The sequence below is a fragment of the Temnothorax curvispinosus genome, unplaced genomic scaffold (genome assembly GCF_003070985.1).
Source record: "Temnothorax curvispinosus isolate PA1 unplaced genomic scaffold, ASM307098v1 QBEX01006657.1, whole genome shotgun sequence".
NCBI classification, from domain to species: domain Eukaryota; kingdom Metazoa; phylum Arthropoda; class Insecta; order Hymenoptera; family Formicidae; genus Temnothorax; species Temnothorax curvispinosus.
Genome location: NW_020216437.1, coordinates 1,454,767 through 1,473,471, shown reverse-complemented (window position 1 = coordinate 1,473,471; position 18,705 = coordinate 1,454,767). Strand labels below are relative to the sequence as shown.

Here is an 18,705-nt window from a genome sequence, read left to right as displayed (position 1 = left end):
CGATGAATCACATTATCTACGGTGTTGAATAACCACAATAGGAAAACCGCATTAAATACTAGCAAACAACTGCAAACAGCTGATTCATCGGCACATTTACGTGTTGTACGAACAACTAACGTCAATAGCTCGACAGATGGCACACGTTGATAAATATGCTCCGTTCTTCCACGTGTCGGGCTTTCTGCAAATTTCTACTTTACCAATAAGTAGAAACAGCTGATATTTAAACAACAAATAAACAAATGAAAATTATTATATAAATATTAATATAAATGACTGAATTTATACCTCTTTAGAAATCAAATGTTAATAACGTTTTAAGACAGCATCAAAATTTTGCTATCTTATTTCATGCATTTTATCAAATTGCCTAAGGAAAAACAATTTTTGTATTTTCTACTCTCATACTATTTTTTACAATTTTTCATCTCCATATTAATGAACTAGCTCGTTATCGGTAAAAAAATGGCAATAGCTAAAGCTTGGAAAATAATTGAAGATTCAAGTCTAAAAAGCTTGACTCGCAAAAATAAAAATTCTCGAAAATTGACAAAGAATCCGGAGAATGCCGTAATGATATAAAATGGTACAAGACAGAATTCCGTGTTGTGCAAGCTTTAATTATTGTAAAGTCTTTTTTCTTATTTACACGAATAAGACAGTGGCTACTGTGCCAATGTCACACACAGTTACAAATGCATGAATACAATTCGCACGCGAGTACGTTTGCAATTGATGCAACTTGACGTGTTAAGGCATTTATGATGCCGGATTGTACATATCACAAAGAAATACGATGATCACAGTTCGTTGAGGCTGCGTAAGCTTATCAAAGATCTGTCGATGCAGAGAGAGACACAGCTATATTTTCCGGTTACGAAAATACATCAAGGAATTATTCCTTCAAACTCATTTACAATGTTACAAAATTACAATCTAGCATATTCGTCTGTATTTTGATGAGTTCATCGTGACTTTCGTAGAGACAAAACGAGCTTTATAATTCTTTCTGAATATTAGATATTAATACACATATTGATAAGAAATGATGGACGCGTTAAGAAAATGACGGAAATCACACGATTAGAGATTATTTGGTCGTTGTACTATGATCAGTTTGAGAGTGCACATATACTTATTCTATCGTCAGGTGCCTCAAGAAAAGTTTACATCAGAGTAGTGTTTAAAAAAAAATAATTCTTTCTTAGCTTTATTTCAAACGAAAGCTTAGTTACATCGTTGATTTAGCTGCAGTTGAATTTAAGAATGCTATCTCGCTTCTGATGTACACATTTCTAAAACATCCATTTGAAACAATATCGTATTTGTATAAATATTCTATTGCTCGAGAAGAAGATCGATAATAATTAATTAACATCTCACTGCTAATTAAATTAGATTAAATGCAAATACTTTCGTTTGATTGTGCGACTTTAACCCTTAAGTGCGCATTTGTTGCACATCTGTAAAGAGCCTTCTCTGCATGTACATCCATTAGGACAAAAAGGGTTAAAATTCGTAAAGAAGAATTTTTCAAGGATTTCTTAAATAGTTATTATTTATTTTAAAAATACTCAGAATGCTACGAAAAATTTCGCATTTAAGGGTTAAAGCATTGTGCGATCTATATGGAAAATAAAGATTATCTATTAAATATATTAGTCCGGGTATGTGCTGTCGTAATTCAACTTTCCACAGTGATTTGCGCGATGACTTTCGATCCTGTTTGATTCTGTATATTAATCATTGTTTTAAATTTAAATATAAGAAAGCAGAACTTAATGGACAGCGTGATATAAAAGCGTTGCGGAGATGGAGCACTATTGAAGCCGCTGTAAGGGATGTTATTGGAAGATGCTGTTGCGGAAATCTGTTCCTCAGCAAAAGGGTTTTTCGACGTTGCACGAGCGTAAAAAAGGTCATTGGACGTGATCGTTGTGCGTAGTGTAATCTGTTGACATACCCATAAGCGATATATCCATGTATCTTTTGAATCATTCGATAAGCTATAAGTTTATCTAATTGTATAAGGATTATCATTGTGTCAAAAAACATACCGTATAGTGATGACGCGTACCCTGTTAGTTTGGTCGCCGACGTAAAAATTTAATGGATTGATGTATACTGAAAAGAGAACATTTATTTATCTAGTATTTGTTACGCCACAGAATTTATCATTTATCTACAAAGGAAAACTTAAGACTCTACCATGTTTTCAAATAAGGAAATTGTGATCATTGCATAATTATATTTTTGAGATCTTAAATTCCTCTAAATAATAAAAATTCTTTAATTCACATACCCGCGGATTAGATTAAATAAAAGTACTCGATTTTCGCTAATTTGCAAGAAATAATTTTGATCGCAAAGGGTTAATATAATCTTCACCTTGTTCTCGTGCAGCTTTAATGTCGTCGGATTAGACGGGTGCGATGATGAAGAGCGTTAGTGATCCCGATTTCTTCGTCCGACTCAGCCGACTGGCGCCGCGTCAGTCCTTTACTCGGTGTACCACAAAGAGACGAAGTAGCGGCTTTTTTCGCTTGTGGTATTGGAAACGAAGAGCGACGGATAAGCGGGGGCGGCCGCGCTCCTGTGGGTGGATAATTAAATTTTTTCATCTTACCGCCACTAATCGAGTTAAAACGGTCGACGATCTCATACTGATCTACTCCGCGTTGTACATAGTTTCCAATATTTTAATTGTAAAAGATATTATGACTTTTTATATATTTTTAACGTCTCCTTGATCGTGATAAATATTTAGAGATTATAATTCCTTACTATTTCGCACACATACCTAATAAACGCATTGCGGAATGGTGCATTCCTCCCGGTATCTCAAAGGACTTTTGGCTTCTAATTAATTCTCTTGAAGTGGGACGTCTTGGAGCGGATATGTCCACCACGTTGGATGAGCTTCTCCGCGAAATAATCGTGCCTGCCCTAGACGAATCCTTATGCATTTTTGAAAAGAGAAGGTGCAATAGTTTCACGAATGCGTGTCTATCCGAGCATCGAGAGACGGTTTTTACTATAGCTCCGCGAGGAAAACTGCGAAGCGCTTATCCCGTCGGTCTCTGCCGAATATCGCAATTATTTCCCTAATGGTGCAAACATCTAAGAATCTAGCTCAATCTGGGCTTTAACTCATGTCTGGCAATATTTAAGTGCAAATCATGCATGATGTGCTCAAATAATTGAAGGGACAGTTAATTACTTGCGTTGAAATAAAGTATCATCTCTGAATTAAAGTGATGGCTTTACTTAGAATGAGTGTTTGAATAATTAGGACCACTTTTGGAAATCATATTGCGTTATTTTCAAGAAGGGAGCTAGAGATTCTGAAAAATGTTGCGTACTCGCCAAGTGAAAATTTTCACAGTGACATGCGTTTCGACGTATCCATACGCTTTTAAGGATACCAAGTTCCAACGCAAGTGCTTAAGGACTTTTGTAATGTGTGACGCAATACTTTTTCTCTGGCGAAGCGTATTCGCAGTACTTCAACGAGGGCGGCTATTACTGATACGAGCAACATCGTCACGAGTATGTGGCCTGCCACCGTGACGGACTTCATCTGACGCGACTTCAAGATCTCTTCAGCGCTTTCTTTCATTTCTTCGCCGATGCGCCTCTTGGACCTGTACGTCTTCTTCGTCCTCTCCTCCTCGTCCTTATCCTCTCTGCTATCCTCTTCCTCTTCAGAGTCGCTGTCATCATCGTCGTCATCCTCGTCATCGTCGCACTCGTCCTGCACGTACGTGCAATTTCCGTCGTAATCGCTCATAAAGACGGACATCAAGCGAGCCTCGTACTGCAGATTCGGACAGCATCTTAATTTTCGGTGAACCATCGGTATCACGGACTCTCTTCCCCCGCCCGGGCCACTGGCTCCGCTCTCATCGCGATTCTGGTCGGAGTAATTCGTGTCGAACAACAATCGCAAAGGCAAGGACAGAAGCACGCCGAATATCGTCAGTATCAGCAGAATGCTGACGTTGATGCCCAACGACAGTCGTTTCTCCTCCGTCATCGTGGCGGAAGTGTACATATTTAGTACGTTGTTTATCTAATTGTAAGTATCTTCGGTCCAGGACTGATGCCGTCATTCTCGCGGATTTCCATGGCAACGCGAGACGTGTTAGGCAGCATTCGAAATTACGCGGTTTTCTAATTAATAATTGAGGACCAACCGATTCGATGTAAAATTGATGTTCGGAGTTCGATTAGAACCCCGCGAACGCGCGCACTTTTCGATTGTTGTTGGCTGAAGTGCTGGAGAACAATTCGACCAGCGACGGTACGCCCGACTGTAACTCCTCTTCGTGTCTCGTCTCGACGCAACTGTTGCGCGTACCGTCGTGCAAAGCAGTTCGTAGCGTAAACCTGGATTGTTGGCTGTGATATTGATTTCCCTAGTTGGACCGAGCACGTACGCGCAAGTCTAACGGTGCTTCGTCAGCGACAAGCCGGTAATTAGATTATGTTTATGGTGAACGGAACGTGACGATTTGCCACGGAGTTTTGAACACATTGAAGGACGGCTAAGAATACTTGTACAATAGGTCAGATATTATTGAGGGAAGGAGAGGAGGCAAAATTTTTCTTCTTAGAAAATAAGTTTGCGAGGAGAAGCTCCGAACCGTGCGCCGCACGTTGAAATCGATAATGTTGAACAATACGTGTTAAACAGTTGTCAAATTTCTTGCTGCAGAAAAATTACATGACAAAGAATCAATGAGCAAAACCCGAATGTTCGCGAGATCGAATTCGAGCGACTGCGCGCACAGAAAACGAGACGCGAGATCTTCCATACGTATAGTTAAGTCATCGGAATAGATGTGACTACGGTTTCCCATTGAATGGAAGAAACGGCACGATCGCGCGAGAGCGGCGGTCCTCCCGCGAGATTCTCTAGTCGCATACATAAATAATATTAGACAATATCAAATTAAAATTCGCATCTTTCTGCGAGCAACAATGGAACGTGGTGGAGACCAACAAAGGAAACGCCTGCCACGCCGATCTGCGACCGGGCAAGTGGTAGTAGGTACTGTAGGTAGCATCCTGGCGGCGGCATTTATAAAAGTAATAAAACAGCCGAACAACAACTCACGGGAGTGAGCGGCAGCGGCGGAGACAGAGAGGAACGGTCGCGGGGTAGAAAGGGCGAGAGAGCGAGCCGGGATGAGCCGGGAGGTGAAAAGAGGAAAGGCAGCGGGAGAGGAGCGGGCAAAACAGAGCAAAAGAGAGAGATGAAACACAGGAGAACAGCGATCCAACCCGACCGACCGGTAGCTCAGCCAGCACACGTATATCTTGCTCTGCTACTCCGATTCTTCGAGGTTCTCATTGATGAGCTCTCCCGTGCCTTCGCGGAAGCCCCCGATGATCGCGTGCGAGGGACTCTTTAAAAATAGCTACGATTACCCATCGGATGTACGGCCGCACTGCGCAGGAAACGATTCATTAAGCGAAGCGGTGACGTAATAAGTCGCAAATGAAAATTTCAGAAAATAAGATTTCTCTACAAACTGATCTTCGACGGAAATTATTTTGGCAGCATATAATGTCTCGGATTTTGTGTAGAATAACAAAGAAGCACCCAATAAAGTAGATAGATTTTATGTTATCTGTGATTGTATTAATTAATAATTAATTTATTACACGTTTTTTACGATATTACGTAGCAGTTGCACGATTTTAGGCGATTCGGCTTGCTGGAAAAGTTTCAATGTCTTTATCTTTTAGACAATTCGCAGGCTCGAGAGCGGAATAAATTTATCATCAAAGAACCTACGTAAAAAGAACAGCGCGTTCATAATCTGTGAAAGCCATAATTATCTCGCGCGACACAATTATTTCGAGGAGCACGTGGGGAGCACCCGGCGAGCACCGGGGAATCGATTATCGCACGCACCACGGGTGCGAAGGTGCGCTTCGAGGTCGTCGATTGAGCGATTTTCACAGGTCGTCGATCGACGATAGTCGCGCATAGGTAGATAGGTTGAGAGCCAGGGTATGTAGAGCAGATGCTGCGCTCCGGCCGTGGCGGGGTGCGTGATTTTTCACCGCCGACAGCTCCTCCTTCGAGAACCGCGCGCATTCCACCTCTCCCCTTCTTCTTCGGGGCCTTACCGTCGCCTTTCCTTCCCGGGGGCTCCTTCATCCTTCACTCTTCGTTCCTCGCGTCCGGCTGGCGCGCGCCCCGTCTCGCTCGCTCCCGCTCCGCGCTCGCCAACGTGTACCGGCCGCGGACACGCCACTGGACACCAGTTGCACGATCTTAGATTTGCCGATCTCCCGTGCGTCCAGAGAGTGCACCGACACATCGATACAGGACGATGCATGCATCCGGGCGGGGTACGGCCGGGCGTGATGCACAGGGCGCGCCCGCGAGCCACTCCCGTAGTCGCGTGTGGCTCGCGATGAGCGCGCGCGTATATGCACGCGAGTCATCCAAAACGTACGGCGTTTCTATTGACACATCAGAAAGTTTAGGGAGCCTACGAAATAGCGAAATTTTCAAGGACACGTAACGTCTAGAGTCTATATCCGTTAATGGAGAAATTGAGAGAATTTCAGGAAATAAGAAACTACCGTTTCACACACACACACACACGCGAGAGACATGACGAAGAGATATCCAGCATCAGAGAGAGGATATTAAAATTTACGGAAATTGTACACGTGCACGATATTTGTAATAAAAGGAAATTAACTGCCAGGAAATTTGGATATCTCTGAAATAGGAAATATTCTTGTTAAATATTTCTGCTTATTTTAAATATATCCGTCAAAATTAATTAACTAATAACGTTCTAAGAGAATTAATAATATAATAATAAATACTGCAAACGTACCAGACATGATTAGCTTTAATAAATAATGTAACTATACGTTCAAGTCAACTTACAGACAAACCAGAAAATTTACAAGTCGACATTGTTTCGAAGATTATTTATGATATATGCTAATTAGATCTAGTTTCTTTTTAAAGACAAATAAGAATAGCTGATTAAAAGGTTTATTCAAAATTATAGACGTGTGACAGAAATAGTGATAGGCATCGTTGCAGCTATAACATGTCACTAACGGACCCTCGATCGAGAAAAAGGACGAAATGAAAATTAATTAACGGGATAAAAATAAAGTCACGTGAAATGGAATAAAAGGCATGATAAACTTACAGCGTCAGAGGTCTCGCAGCATACTGTGCAGGTTACTGTACAGCGCTCGTACTGCCAATTGCTCTTAGCTTTCTGTAGTAACTCCTCTGGACTGCAAATACAACTCGGATGTGCTGCAAGTATACGTAATATGCGTATGTGACACGTCAATAAGAAATTTAAAAAAAATAATCAAAATTAGTTCCAATTATATTCAAGAATTACTTCGCCCTGTACAATCCCTGCAAGCTACGAGAGCCTCCTGTTTCTCTTTGGCACAGAGGCTGCACTGCCTGCACGCTCCGTCTTTGACAGTTGGCTTAGTAACCGAATCCTGAGTCTTGCATCAACAAATTTTTATTATTACCTGGTCTACCTCGTTTGCGCTTTACCAGGTTGTTATCCGAAAGATCAAATACTTTTCTGGCTCTCTGAAATATGAACGAGAGAACACATAAGACGATTCATCAATCTCTGAACGATTCGGATGGACATTGTCGAAGAAAAAAAATTTAGTTTTAAAGGACATATAAATAATTTTTATACATTTGGCATTTTTTTAAAGATTAACATTATCTTCAATCTTGAAAATAGTACTTGTGCATAAATTAATTCTTCTTGTTGATCTATATACAAAAGTATCCAGGTCATCCAGAAGTGAACACTTTAGAAGACAACCTTATATTTTGTGCTTTATGTCAAAATATATATTAAAGTGAAACTACATCCTAGTTAAAGACGTATTTCAAAATATTCACAATTTCCAACAAATACTACACTAATTAACGTATAGAAAGTCTACGCTACCTTCTGCCTGGCGCTACAAAATCCACTATAGTGTTGTTTACGTTGGACGGAGTCGGGGACGTCGACGAGCTCCTACCGGCGTCCTCGTCCTCGCGATCCTCGCTGGACCGCTGTCCAGTTTCCTCGTGCTTCTCCCGCTCGTCCTTGCCGCTCTGCTGGTAGTCCTCGAACTTGATTTCGATGTCCATACGGTCGTCCATTCTCGCGAACAGGCGCTGCTTATGCTCAGCCTTGACGGACCTCTTAAGGTTAGACGTCGTCTTCTGGACATCGTTGCTCTTTGGTTCCTCCTTGACATCGTTCTCCACGGTAGTCGACGTCGGCGCTGCCACCTCCGGGGAATCGCGGTCCTGTTGGCCACCGTCGACGACGACGACGACGACGCCGTCGTTGCACGTCACCTCGACGGTCGGTGGCGATGCGCTGCCGCCGCGGCCCGCGCTCGGCGTCGTTCTTGTCGCCGCTGATCATCTCGCAGCATTCCTCCTTTTTGACACAATCCTGCTGCTGCAGTTGCTGCTCCAGTTTCGGACTGTCGCTGGCCTGCAATTAGGTTTTAATAAAATAAAATTAGGTTTTATTAAATGAATAAAAGAAATCAATTTTTCGCTGGGCGTTCGTATCTCTCTTTTTTGTGCGACATATCGTGTTTTGTTATTGTCATTTGCGCAAGCGTCGAACAGTACGAGCGTCGTCATATTATTATTTTTTGAAACGACTATTAATAACGCGGTAGTTTGTTGTAATTAATTTATCCGTACGACTAATAATTGTTAAGGCCGGTTCTACAATCAGTCGTATGTCGAAGTCGGATATCGTAACGTAGCCGTCAGCCGATGATCCAATGAGAAAAATTCATTTTCGAAAAAGAAATTTTCTCATTGGACCATCGCATCGGCTGCGTTCCGAAATCCGACTCGACGTACGACTGTAGAACTGGCTTAATTGATCGAATCGATAGCTATGTGTTTCTCGAAACAATTTTTCTATTGACTTAATTGTTTAAAAGAATGAAGTGATATAAGGAATGGAAAATGATGATAATAGCAAATACAAATTATTATTTTGTATCTTTGAGCAGTCAATCATTTCGTAATCAGGCGCCAATTTGATTCGCGTCGTGTCGCGCAGCGTCACTGTAAAGTTGGTGCGGGCCGCGGGGGGGCGTGGCGTCACTCTCCGAATCTTTCGTCGCCGAGTCGCCGCGAAGGCGCGTACGCAACACTCGCGCATACAGGACGGACGGATCTATTTGTCGCGGCTCGTATAATCGGTGAGCTCCGGTAAGCGCAATCATTATTATAAACTTCCGTATTCAATGGTGCCTTAGTATTTGGCACCCGCGCGACGTAGATTCAAAGCTCGATACATATTGCTAAGATATTTCTCGCGAATCTCGCGATGCGTTCGTTCGGCCGAAATCGATCGCGCGGGATCACGGGAGAGATGGCGCATCGTGAGTATCGTGACGTCACTCTCTAATCCCTCGTCATTGCGAACGGAACGTCGGCGGGTACAGAACGACAGGTCTATTCGTCTTGGCTCGTATATAATCGCTATAATCGGTAAGCGCAATCGCTTATGAGCTTCCGTATTTAATGGTATCTTAATAATTGGCACCCGCGCGACGTAGATTCGAAGCTCGATACATTGCTCAAGATATTTCTCGCGATGCGTTCGTTCGGCCGAAATCTATCGCGCGGGATCACGGGAAAGGTGGCGCATCGTGACGTCACTCTCTAATCCCTCGTCGTCGCGAACGGAACGTCGCGGGTACAGGACGGGCCTATTAGTCGCGGCACGTTTAATTAATCGGTAAGCACAATCATTATAAGCTTGAACGCAATCGTGCCTCCGGTATTTGACGCGCATACGACGTAGATTCGACCGGTACATATCGCTGACTTCATAAAACGAGTATTTCGCGAGATGCGCGTTTAACCAAAATTCGTCGCGCGGCATCATGGTTAAGATAGCAGCGTCACTCTCGAATCTTTCGTCGCCGTGACGTCACGGCGCATACAGGACGAACCTATTTGTCTCGTATTTAATCGTGTCTTAATATATTTGACACTGGCGTGACGTAGATTCGACGCTCGGTACGTTGCTTAAAATATTTCACGAGATGCGTTTGATCGAATCTGTCGCGCGAACACAGTCAAGAGAGCGACGTTCATATTTTCCGGATATCGCGTTCCGCGAACATTTATTCTTATAACTTTAACCCGTACGCTTCATCTGCTTTATAACGTGCGAATCCAATCACCGTGCACCGCGGCGATTTGTCGCGAAATCATACGCATTTCCTGCATTGATTTTCCGTCAAAATGTAATACAGTTTGAGTCGTCAGCAATCATATAATAGTTAATTGTGTTCTAGCGAGCGCTATAAATGAGCGGCCGCGGAGGGAGGAGGAGGAGGCCCAGGGAGGCGTCGAGCGACGGCGAAGCAACCACGAGGTGAGCAATTTGTTACTTATTTTATTAGTTACTGAATTTAAACGGTTTTCCTCGCGAGAATCACACGATTACAACGAGTATTCCACGCACTAATTATATAGTAATATTACGTAACATTATAGCTTATAAAATGTATTATATATTTTTTACATTTAAGAGGCTTAAAATATTTAGTAAAGTATTTATATAAAATTCAACATACACGTAATATTTTACACCATTTAAAAAGTTATAGTTATTTAAATTATAAATACGCAAGAATTAAAGATTCTATTTATCAAATTTTTTAAAGTTTTTATATAAAAAGATTTTGTGTAGAGTTACGTAATTTTTTAAATAAATATTTAATTAAAAGCCAGAAAACTACAAAAGATTAAGAATTTATGAAAAGAGATTAAGAATAAGAAGTTATATATAAATGCATGTAATAATTATTTTTGTAAAATATTGAAATTTAAAATATTAATTTAGATATTTATTTAAATATATTTATATTTTACAGATTAGTGTTGCATACGAGTACAACTCTATTACTGGTCGCACTGCATCGCACTGGTAAGTGCACTCAATTATATCCAATCTTAATCTCAAAATTAAATAATTTTATATTTGCTAAAAATTTTGTAATCTTATCTGTGCATACAAAGCTTGACAAGAAATGTAAAAATATCTTTATTAAGTTTGAAACAATTTATCAAAATATAAGACTTAAATTTTAACATGGTCTGGTTGTAAAATATTTTATATTTTTTTCCAATTTCTGCATTTTAAAATTTTAACTCTTTTATCAAGTAATTTATGCATATCTAAAACAAATAATTTATTCTATCGCTTAATAAAGTTCTGTTGCATGTATAAACGTACAATAAACAAACAAATTTAATAATAATATATATTATATCAATTATATCAATTATAATAAACTCTATTTTATAGCTTTTTTTATTTTATGCAACTTTGTATGCACATACAATAAATCGACGAATAATAATTATTCAAGCAATTAAATTACTACTCTATCTTGACCTATCCATATTTTAAAAGGCAACACATTTATATGATATACTTATCTATAATATTCTTATACCCTTAACTAATAATTGCACTTTTTAAAATATATTAATCACCAAATAACCTGAATAAATGCATTCAGATATCAAGAAGTTTGTGAATATTTGACTACTGTATCTATTATTGTTGCGAATTTAAATTTTTATATATTAATAATTGCTAAGAAAAAATATTGTTTATTATTTCCGGTTTTTCTCATATCGTATTTACATTTATGTCTTATTTATGTTTCATATAATTTTTATAAATTTATTACTCATTTACATACATGCAACAAAACTTTATTAAGCGATAGAATAAATTACTTATTTTAGATATGCATGATAAAATAGAATTGCTTGATAAAAAAGTTTAATTTTGAAATACAGAAATTGGAAAAAAATAGAAAATATTTTACAACCAGAACATATGTCGACTTATATTTAACCGGAAATAATTAACAATATTTTTTCTTAGCAATTATAATTAATATATAAAAATTTAAATTTGCAACGATAATAGATACAGTAATAAAATATTCACAAATTTCTTGATATCTAAATGCATTTATTCCTTAGTTATTAATATATTTAAAAAAGTACAATATTATCAATTAAGTGTATCAAAATATTATACATAAGTATATCATATAAAATTATCTTAGAATAGAGTAGTTAATTAACCATAATAATTTTTTAAAGCAGTTTATTAAAGCATTTAAATATATTGTAATATTTACAATTGGTTATCAGTACCCCATTTATTAATATTTGTCGATAAATTTGATGTATGTAATATATGCACGTGAGAAATCAAAAGCCAATTTCTGCTAGACAATAAAAATAGATTTTACGTGAGTTATGATAATCAATAATAGTGGATGACAAATCAGTTTGCGCGTAATTGTAATTACAAATGCATAACGATTTGTCATCTAATTTTTATACTATATTTACACAGATAACAATAATTTTTGATTAATTAATTTTTTCCTTAGACTTTGTACATAGCAAATAGATGTTAAATAATGTATGTTATAATCATCAATCGATATTCTGACATTTTAGTTGATAACAACAAATTAATTATTACATAATTATAATACTTAAGCCTAAGTATTATATGCATATCACAAAGAAACTTTTTCTTTATGTTCTGCTCTTCTAATATCTTTTAAATTATAATGTCATATAATTTGACAGTTTATTAAAAAAATTATTAATATGCAACATTTTAATAAGTATTTCCTATACCTGTTTTATATTTATACAGACAATGATGCATTTTTATTTCACACAGATATGTACAATGTACAATATATAAATATCTTTTTCTTATCTAGTCTTCCAGTCTATTAAGATACGCAAACCATGAAGATATTTAAAAAGTGTATATTCTGAAAGCATTAATAAACTTATTTTAGTTTTATTTTATCTCTTTCTCTTTTTCCGCATTTTTCGTTGTTTATTAATACTTTAAAATTTAATTAATTATGATATATTTTAATATTCTAAAACTATTCTATATCATATCCTCAGGGTGTTTTTATTAGAGTTTCTAAAAATTTTAATGTGTGCCAAAAAAGCTTGACAATAAGTATGTAGCGATAACGTCTTTATTAAGCTTTGAACATAATTTTTCACAACACCTCCACGGAAAGTTCGACTTTCCATGTTTGTAGAGAGGGACGAAAGTGGCCAATTTCACGCCAGGGAGGAAAGTTGTTACTTTCCTCCCGCCAAACAAGGACGAAAGTGGTCACTTTCCTTCCTAGGGCAGAAAGTAAAGTAACGGGCAAATGTTAAAACATATATAGGAAGCTTTCTAGCAAGTGACAAGTCGACACAAGTGTCGTTTTGTCTTTGTTACTCATTGCCAAAAAAGAAAGATACAACGACGTTTGTGTCGATTTGTGTCGCTTGCTGGCTGTATCATGACTGAAGATACATCTGAATCACCATCTAAAATACAAAATAGAGGAAATAATCCAATCTTTTAATTCCAAAATTGTAGTGTAAATATTAAATTCACTAATTAATGCTTATTCTTTGTAAAAATTATATTTTTTAATTATATTCTAAAAATTAATGACGATGATACGAGTCAAGCGCGGTACGTGGCAAATAGAGAATTAATAGTTACAGAAGTAACGAATTAAAATGTATATACGTATATACATATATTCCAACTTAATAAACTGCGCGCCGATTATTTGTCGGACTTGAAACACAGCTATAATATCGTTGGAACATTAATATTTTTCACAATAATTTTTTTACAGTTTTTTATATAATTAAATCGTGTAGATTTAATTCCGGGGAGGGAAGGGTATTAATGTTCCAACGATAGCTGTGTTTCAAGTCCGACAAATAATCAGCGCGCAGTTTATTGCGCCCATCGTGTGCTACTTTCGCCCCTTGGTGCACAATATACTATAATCGATTCGATTATTTTTATGTTACAGAAAATATCCACGCGCGGGAAGGAGTATCTTCGCATTTACCCAAGCAAAACTCTTCTTCTATTTGGGTAAAAATTCAAAGACGGGGAAGCTAACGTACTCTCGACCGCCGAATTAATTGAATAAACGAACCGCAGCCGGTTCGTCGCGTTTGCTTCGGGAGTGCCGTTCAAGTAATCGGACTAAAGGACTTTTTTTAAACGGGAGTGCCGTACAGTATCGCGTGAGAAAGACTTTTCATGAAATTAGTCCGCGCGCGATTGTAGTTTATTATCCGCGAGTGTTTCTCGCGAGTGTCCTGTGCGGTGAAAGGAGGAAGCCTGACGTCCTGAGAGGAGGAGGAGGTCTGGAGAGAGACATCGGGCACCGACGGAGCAACCTTGGGGTAAGTATCATCTCTTAGCTACGTAAAATTAATAATTTGTCTCCATTTATTCGAATTGTTTTATTTAAATTTTGATAAGTTAAAAGTAATTAAAGAAAGAGAAGTTATCTAAAATGGTATTCTTGCAAAGATCTTTTTCGATAAACAGATAATTGTATTGCTAAATATTTTATTGAAAGACGAATTAGAGACGCGTAAGAATCAACTTTTCAAATGTTAATAATTTTGAGCGCTTTTTTAATTTAAATCTTATGTTTGTATGTTACAGTATCACCGTAGCTACGTGGCTGCATAACTCCGCCCGTTGCGCATCGAATCGGTGAGTCAATAAATAATTTTTTTATTGAGGTAACGAATCTACGAATATATAATTAAATATAGAGCAATAATATATCTCGGTACATGCCGATTTACAATAATTTGTAGTATGAAAATATTACGTTTCGTAGATCCATTGCCTTAAAATGGATGGGCTAAAATTGATTATGGGAAATATTTAATCTTGGTCATCATTTGTATATCGTTGTATTTGCTGATTGTTATTGATTTATTGTGCGATTGTGCTTGAGGAAATACTCGTACACTTCGCACGCACCGAGCTCGCGAAGAACTCATTAAATTATGTTAACGAACTGCCGCGTTTTATATAAATTACTTTTGAATAAAGTTTTTAAGTACATAAATTAAATTTTTGAATTTTTATTACATAGATCAATTCTATTTAAAACTAGAGTAAATAATAAATATTTTAGAAACACAAGAGAAACAAAAAGTAAAATAATTCTCTAATAATTAAAGTAATAATTTTTTAAATAAAATTTTTTTTAATTTCTTTGAAAAATTATTTTTGTAACATTATATATATATTTTTTTTTTCTTAAACAAAAGAGATAAGTAAAATATTGTGTTAGAGTTAGATGTTATAAGAAAAAATATTTGTAGATAGGGAAAAATTATGAGTTAGGATGTGTTTTATTTATACTTACCCATTTATTCATTTCCATATATTTAACCAAGATTAAATATTTATAAATCGATGCAAGAAAGCAATATATAGATATATTTAGAATTTATTAGATAGAAAACGTGATAAAATTGTTATTTATTACTAAAATTTATTTTAACAAAGCATCGATTTTACCCTAATTTTTTGTAGCCTATCCATCTATTTTTAATTGAAAAATTGGCTTTATGCTAGATAAAGTCAAGTTATATGACGTGAGATTCTAAATATTCTGTCGAAATACTGAAAATTTAAATTATTTCAGAACTGATGATATAGTACAATTATTCAGTTTTGCAATAATAAATAACTACGTTATATCAAAAATAATTTAGATAGAAAGTGACAGAAAAATATAACGAGATACATTATCGATAATCGTAAAATAAAGATTTGCATATATATCATTTAATTATTTAATTATAACAATGCGGTTATTGATTAATTATAATATCAATCGTGCGGAAAGTTTTTTTTTTGGATCTCACGTCATTTAATCTGTATCTATATCTTATTTGATACATTTTCGAGATGCGTACCGCATGAACAACATGCATAATAACGCATCTTTGTGTTTTTACGGTCGGTTTTCGTGGTCGGTTTTTCGAGAAATTTTTCATTATTAATTTTTTAATTTTGTCTACATTATAAATTCTAATTTTTCGCGGGATATAATTGAGATATTCATAGAACGCTTAATTGCGATTCTAAAGCTGATCGCTGTACCTCATTATTAGCTAGCTCGTTCTCGGCATTCGAGAGTTGTTTCTGCAGCTGAAATAAAATACATGTCGATTTATAGTTGGGGAGAGGGAGAAGCTTCCATTAGCGGACTCTTACCTGCTTGAGTTTTTCATTGTTACTTTGAGAGGAAGTAGTGATCTCCATTACGTTGTGTCGTAACAAATTTATTTCAGCTCTTAAGCTCGCTTTCCGTAGCCGATGTTTTTCTAGTGATAGTTTTAATTGTTCTATAGTAGATTTTAACGAAGCGCAACGTTCCTCTAAACTTGCTGTGGTACGGCTTTGTGTGTCAAAGCGGTCTTGCAGTTTCTAAAAAGAACAGCGTTCATGAAATTTATGTTTAAATTCCAAAAACCTTCTTTTCCTCAAAAATATATTGTCTTCGTGGATTGACATTATTAATATATTGATTCGAATATTAACACTTTTCTCAAAATATAGATTGTTGTTTTAGTAATCGCGTTTCCACCTTACTTGAATATGCGCTTCTTTTTCTTGCAGCATCATTTGCAATCTTTGGAGATCGCCGTCTAGAGACATTCTGTGCAATTCCATTTCTGTTGCGCGAGAGTCGCTGTGACGGACTTCTTTCTGTAGATTACGCTTCTCCGTTTCCAATTTGTTTAATTCTTGCTTCATTTTCTCTAGTTTATCCTAAACAAACGCAAAGTTATATGCACTGAGAGATTGTATATAGTGATTTTGAGAATATTTCTTCTAGACTGTATTTCGTACTGAGATTTTTCGTCTGGCTCGGTACTCATCTTTATCTCTAAGGTTGTAACCTTTTCACATAAATGCTCACATTCCTCTGTCTTTTGTTGAAGTGCGTCCAGCTGAAAACAAATAAAAATATTAACGCTTCCTTCCTTAGTGGAATGCAAGACATAGAAGAAAGATATATCTGTGCGTGATAGCCAGTTTGCGTTTGAGTTAATTTTGCTTCGATAGATTTTTTCTCTTCCTGAAGCGTCCGAATATTAGTCAGAAGATTATTGACTTTTACATCCGTATTGTTTTGGTTTTCTTGAGACTTTTTCAGTTGCTTCTTCAAGCTACACAGTTCTGTTTTGTAATCATCCTACAACGTTATCATAGATTTTATTATAACAGATCGGCTTATATAATTCACTTATGAATAATCGTCAAAGTACAACGTACCCTCTCGCGTTCGATTTGAGCAACTTGTTGCATAAGCGATCGTACTCTTTTCCTAACGGTTTCAGGATCAACGTCCAGTATGATATCTCTGCTACTATCAGCATGGTCTTGCGCTGTAATTAAAATACATATTAACTGCATTTTATGCACCGTGAGATAATAAATAGTATCATTGTTGTAGATCAAAATAAAAATTTTTATTACCACGTGCTGGACTCCATCTTCTCGAAGGGCTCATTAATTTAAACGGCATGTTTACGCTTCCATCCATTTGAATACCGGCGATACGGCGTAGCGTGGAACCCACACTGCTCAGTTTCTGCTCTACTTCCTTCTTAGCAGTCTCCAATTGCGACAATTGGGCATCGAGTGCTCTTACTCTGCCTTCGGATCCTCCGAGGCGTGCCTGAAATCAGAAATACATCCTTAATTTTCGGTGCGAACCGACACGCGAACTTTTTGTTTTGTCTTCCTCGAAAATTATATACCTTTAGCTCTTGAAGTTGCTGCGGGGCATCGGCCAAGCAAACTTCCAGATTATGTTTCTGATCTTCCAATTTTCTTTCGCGACAGCGGCTATCCTCGAGCCGCACCAGCAACTCTTGTTCTCGGGCATGCCACCGTTCATCTTCTTCATCCGCTCGCGCGCGTAGTTTTCCAAGTTCTTGCCGCGTAACTTCCAAACTGTTATCCAAGTCGATTACCTGCAACAATAAGATTCGTTTTATTGACTGAAATCGAATATATGTAGAAGGACTTGCGCGTTTCTTCACCTGTTTCTTCACTTGATGCAATTGCAGTTGTATTCGCTCTCTCTTCTCGATCTCGTTAGCAAGTCTGGCCTGCAGCTCCTTTTCTTCGTTTTGAGCCTGGGCATTGTTCTCGTGGCATTTCTGTAACTCGTCCTGCGTGAAACGAAGTTGCTGCTGCAGTTGTAACGCGTCGCGTTCCATGTCGCGTACTTGCGCCTGCAGACGCGTCCTCTCGACGTCCATGGTCGCTTTCGTGTCTTCCAATGCTAAACACGGACATTTTAGCAGCTACTCCGACACTAAACGCATCTATATACTACGAAAAGAAAATACTAACTTGCTATTTTCTGGTACGACTCCTCCAACGTTCTTCCTTGTTCCCTTCTTTCGCTCTCAATTTGCTTAACGTGTTCCCGCAATTCTTTGTTACTGTTGTTGTATTTTTCTTTCTCATACGTGGTATCCGCTAATTGTCTTCGTACGTCAACTAACTCTTTGCGCATCGTCTCATTAACATTGTCAGCTGCAATAAAATAATAAGTTGATTATAATAACGATAATAATATTGATCGAGAATTTTGAAACAGAAAATTTGGGAAAGAAAATTCATTACAGTCTTTGAGTTTCCTAATAGTATCGTGTAATTGATTTTGCAGGCCGTCTACTTTATCCTCCGTCATGTGCAGTTGAACTTGCAATTCTTCGAC

General features: G+C 37.4%; 2 protein-coding genes across 3 annotated transcripts in view; both read right to left on the bottom strand.

Annotated features, from left to right (window-relative positions):
* LOC112456157 overlaps window positions 1-4,393 on the bottom strand; it is a 5,570-nt gene extending 1,177 nt beyond the window's left edge. Inside the window, exons 1-5 of one of the 2 annotated variants that reach the window (XR_003040924.1) lie at window positions 3,479-4,393; window positions 2,804-2,960; window positions 2,392-2,596; window positions 2,061-2,127; window positions 603-1,954 (exon numbers count right to left, since the gene is read on the bottom strand). Coding sequence is in view for 1 of the 2 variants with exons in the window: in XM_025018529.1 (XP_024874297.1) it covers window positions 3,479-4,057 (579 nt within the window). In the remaining variant the exon portion in view is untranslated. Of the gene's footprint in view, window positions 1-602; window positions 1,955-2,060; window positions 2,128-2,391; window positions 2,597-2,803; window positions 2,961-3,478 lie in introns of those variants that run through there. The other variant, XM_025018529.1, reaches the window with a different exon arrangement.
* Window positions 4,394-5,722: 1,329 nt separating this feature from the next.
* Window positions 5,723-18,705, bottom strand: part of LOC112456132 (rootletin-like) — a 14,374-nt gene continuing 1,391 nt past the window's right edge. The window contains 15 exon segments of the mRNA XM_025018466.1: window positions 5,723-6,512; window positions 7,197-7,309; window positions 7,401-7,606; window positions 7,983-8,525; window positions 16,068-16,115; window positions 16,182-16,394; window positions 16,560-16,741; window positions 16,816-16,921; window positions 16,990-17,166; window positions 17,247-17,359; window positions 17,451-17,652; window positions 17,735-17,950; window positions 18,020-18,264; window positions 18,336-18,521; window positions 18,612-18,678. Coding sequence (XP_024874234.1) covers window positions 8,232-8,525; window positions 16,068-16,115; window positions 16,182-16,394; window positions 16,560-16,741; window positions 16,816-16,921; window positions 16,990-17,166; window positions 17,247-17,359; window positions 17,451-17,652; window positions 17,735-17,950; window positions 18,020-18,264; window positions 18,336-18,521; window positions 18,612-18,678 — 2,049 coding nt within the window. The 3' untranslated portion in view covers window positions 5,723-6,512; window positions 7,197-7,309; window positions 7,401-7,606; window positions 7,983-8,231.